Here is a 3,891-nt window from a genome sequence, read left to right on the forward strand (position 1 = left end):
GGGCAGGGGCAGGGGCAGGGGCAGGGCAGGGGCACGGTCTGGGCCTCGTCTGCTGTTCCATCCCTCTTTTTTGGGTTGGTTCATTCTTACTCTTTTCTGTGTGGACACTTCAAGGTGATATCATGCGAGAGAGGGCCATGAACAACAGACATAAACATTTTTCCTCGAGACTCCTTAGCCAGCCAGCAGTGGTCAGCAAGTAGCACGTCGTTCTTGAGCCCATTCTTGAGCGGCCGGCGGTGCGACCTAACACGACACAGTCCCGCCCAGGGTGCCCATCTGGGAAGTGAGAATCCGAGCTTCCTGAGGCGAGAACAGGTCTCTCGAATTATCCGTGAGCGCATTCTCACGTTCCCAAGGTACCGCTTTCCCCAACATCCCCTCACGCCATCTCTCTGCCCTGTGACCTGCAGAACTGCCGCGTGGGGCAATTACTCCGCGTTCGCCGACTTCGTCCTGCTGGGGCTGTTCCGCAGCTCGCGCGCGCCCTGGCTGCTCTTCGCCCTCATCCTGCTGGTCTTCCTCGTCTCCATAGCCAGCAACGCCACCATGATCGTGCTCATCCGCGCGGACCCCCGGCTGCGCACGCCCATGTACTTCCTGCTCAGCCAGCTCTCCCTCATGGACATCCTGTACATCTCCACCATCGTGCCCAAGATGCTGCTGGACCAGGCGACGGGCCGGCGAGCCATCTCCTTCGCGGGCTGCACGGCCCAGCACTTCCTCTACCTGACCTTGGCGGGGGCCGAGTTCTTCCTGCTGGGCCTCATGTCCTACGACCGCTACGTGGCCGTGTGCAGCCCGCTGCGCTACCCGGTGCTCATGAGCCGCAGGGTCTGCCTGCTGATCGCGGCGGCGGCCTGGCTGGGGGGCTCCCTGGACGGCTTCCTGCTGACCCCGGTCACCATGCAGTTCCCCTTCTGCGCCTCGCGGGAGATCAACCACTTCTTCTGCGAGGTGCCTGCGCTGCTGAAGCTGTCCTGCGCCGACACCTCGGCCTACGAGACGGCCATGTACGCCTGCTGCATCCTCATGCTGCTCATCCCCTTCTCCGTCATCGCGGCCTCCTACGCCCGCATCCTGCTGGCCGTGTGCGCCATGCGCCAGGCCGACGCCCGGCAGAAGGCGGTGGCCACCTGCTCCTCGCACATGGTGGTGGTCAGCCTCTTCTACGGGGCCGCCATGTACACCTACGTGCTGCCCCACTCCTACCACACGCCCGAGCAGGACAAGGCGGTGTCGGCCTTCTACACCATCCTCACGCCCATGCTCAATCCGCTCATCTACAGCCTGAGGAACAGGGACGTCGCGGGCGCGCTGCGGAGGGCCCGGGAGCGGGGCCTGTGTGCCGGGCGGGTGACCGCTTTCTGAGGACGGCTGCTTCCCGCCAAGCATGGCGCTCACTCGAGGACACGGGCCTGGTCGCTCGTCTGTGTTCAGCTGTCTCTCTGCGGGGAGCCTGCGCCTGTCCTGGGGCCAGCTCCAGAGGGCAAGCTTGGAGTGCGAAGGGCTGGGCTTCAAGGGATTGGAGCCGCGTTTCTGGAAACACCTAAGGGATCACAACACTGGTCATCGCGGGTAGAGAACGAAGTGGGGCTCTCGCCTTCACCAAGGCCCGGCCCTGGCAGCCTGTTGGGGCTGCAGCGGTCACTGCGGAGAAGACGCCCCGCTGTCCCTCAGGGCTGCCCCTTGGCCTCTCCCTCTAGCATCTGATGCTAGGAAGACCCAGCTCTTCCCATGTGATTTTGACTTTTCCACCTTTTATTTTAGGGTCACACTGACATTTCCCCACATGACTTTTGTCATTTTTAGAACTATTTCCTTCCATCAGGCCATCAAAAAAAAAAAAATTGTTGTGGCTCTGTGTGTTCTCGACTGGACTCGACTGTCAACACTGCTTGTGGACACAAAGGTGTGTGTCCCATTTTGGAAGCCACCAGCATTTCGAGACTTGCATTGATTCTTTTGCTGTAGAGCTTTGCTACAATCTTTCCAGAACAATGTATTCTGCCTCTAAAATGTGATTTGTGATCTTGGAAAGATGGGTGGCTCCATCATTTTCTACTGCCCATGTGGCGATTCCTAGCGCAACAGCTCCATAGTGAAACGATGGGGAAGTGTAAGTCACATCCCCACATTTAAGTTGTTTGGTGAACTGGTATGTTTCACTTTGGATCCTAGTGCCCAGTTATGGAACTCTTGTGAGGGTTAAATGTTTGTTCTCTTGGGAAAACAATGTAGATTGGTCACTTTTTTATATTTTTTTATATTTTAATTTAGCTTAGTATATCTTATTATTCTAACATTTTTCTCTTTTGTATTAAACATCATTCCTCTGATAAAGTGGAGAAAATTATGTTTATTTCTCTTTCCATTACTTGTTCTCACATGACTGAGCTCACCTTAATCTGATTTCTCTGTTCCCATTTTCCTGTATCTTCTGGATTTCTGATCATATATTCAGTGCCTGAGAAGGAAATCATTGCAGAGAACAAATGCACCTCCCTAAATCTTCATCTTGAAACTAAATTTTGTTATCTAAATATATGTAGAAGAGTTATCTCAAATTTGAAATATATTCTAGAAAATGCTAAGCTTCTCCTCTTAGAAAAGAAACTCCTGAATTTCTCTACTGCATTTCCACAGAGGATGGGGTGGAGGACAACATTTTCTCTTATCCCTAAGTGTCGCATTTTTGTCAGGGACGCCCAGCTTAGAACTAGAAGTTGGACATGACTCTGAGAGTGCGCCCTGACCTGACCTCCTGGGATTCCATAGCCCTGGGTCTTCTCACTTCGAGTCTTATTTTCTCCACCTGAGCCATGAAGAGAACGCTCTAGGTGGGACTCGGAAGCTGGAGCTACTCGATGATGTGGCAAAGATAGGTGTGCCTCCTGCAGAGACAGGAAAAGTGGGTGGTGTGAAGGCGCCGCGCTCTCCTAGTAGAGCAGCTGCCCACTCCAGATGCAGCCTCTCATCAGATGTTTATTGAACCAAGTTGGATATGTTCGTTTGTCTTATTGTATCCCTGATTGTCAATGTTTTGAACTAGGTGGCTCTAACCCAGCTCTTACTTCACAAGTAGTACTGAGGGAAAACTGGGCCACCAGTGCAAGCCGTTTTGGCTGAGGATGCAGCTCAGAACCTTGAGGTGTTCTTAAAAGTACTCCATCATTCTCCAGGGAAAAGTGAAGCCTGACCCCGCTCCTGCCCAGACATGGTCTTGTGCCACAGCACTGCCCTCACGGCAGGATTCCTTCTTCAGAGAAGAGGCTACAGGGGTGATGGAAGCTTTCTAGCAGGAGATCTTTAATGAAACAGGTGGAACATGCCTGACATCATCGTGTCTGGCTGGGCATCTCAAGGCCTGAGATAAATGACAGCCACGCCTCCAGGGCATGAGGAGTACCTGAGGTGCTCGTGATTGACACAGATTTCCACAGACTTTCGGAGCAAAAAGAGACAAAACACCCAAATATGAGGAAATTTATTCTTGGAAGGAAATAACTTAGCCAAATTTGTAGGGCTTACCTCCCCCGCTTCTCAAGCCGGTAAATCGCAGAGGCCTTCCTCCAAGTGTATTTCTTCTGCCTGGATTGTGACACAGTGCTGACCCAGGAATTTCACACACTGAGTGAACGATTTTCCTGTAGCATACTCTCGTCAATATCAGCCCGCTCTCACTTTCTCTCCTCTGTACTGATTTCTAGCCCTCTTTCACTACGCTTTTCACCAGCTGCCTCACCTGCGCCCTGTGCGCCTGCCCTGATCGCCCGCCCTGTGCGCCCGCCCTCTGCACCTGCCCTCTGCGCCTGCCCTCTGCACCTGCCCTCTGCGCCTGCCCTGTGCGCCTGCCCTGATCGCCCGCCCTCTGCACCCGCCCTCTGCGCC

General features: G+C 54.0%; 1 protein-coding gene across 1 annotated transcript in view; it reads left to right on the top strand.

The window, feature by feature from the left end:
* Positions 1 to 1,371, top strand: part of LOC105743497 (olfactory receptor 2T27-like) — an 11,277-nt gene extending 9,906 nt beyond the window's left edge. The window contains exons 2-3 of the mRNA XM_012516833.1: positions 271 to 359; positions 414 to 1,371. Of these exons, the coding sequence (XP_012372287.1) occupies positions 271 to 359; positions 414 to 1,371 (1,047 nt within the window). The remainder of the gene's footprint in view (positions 1 to 270; positions 360 to 413) is intronic.
* Positions 1,372 to 3,891: the final 2,520 nt, after the last annotated feature.

Source organism: Octodon degus, unplaced genomic scaffold (assembly GCF_000260255.1).
Source record: "Octodon degus isolate 3935 unplaced genomic scaffold, OctDeg1.0 scaffold00129, whole genome shotgun sequence".
NCBI classification, from domain to species: domain Eukaryota; kingdom Metazoa; phylum Chordata; class Mammalia; order Rodentia; family Octodontidae; genus Octodon; species Octodon degus.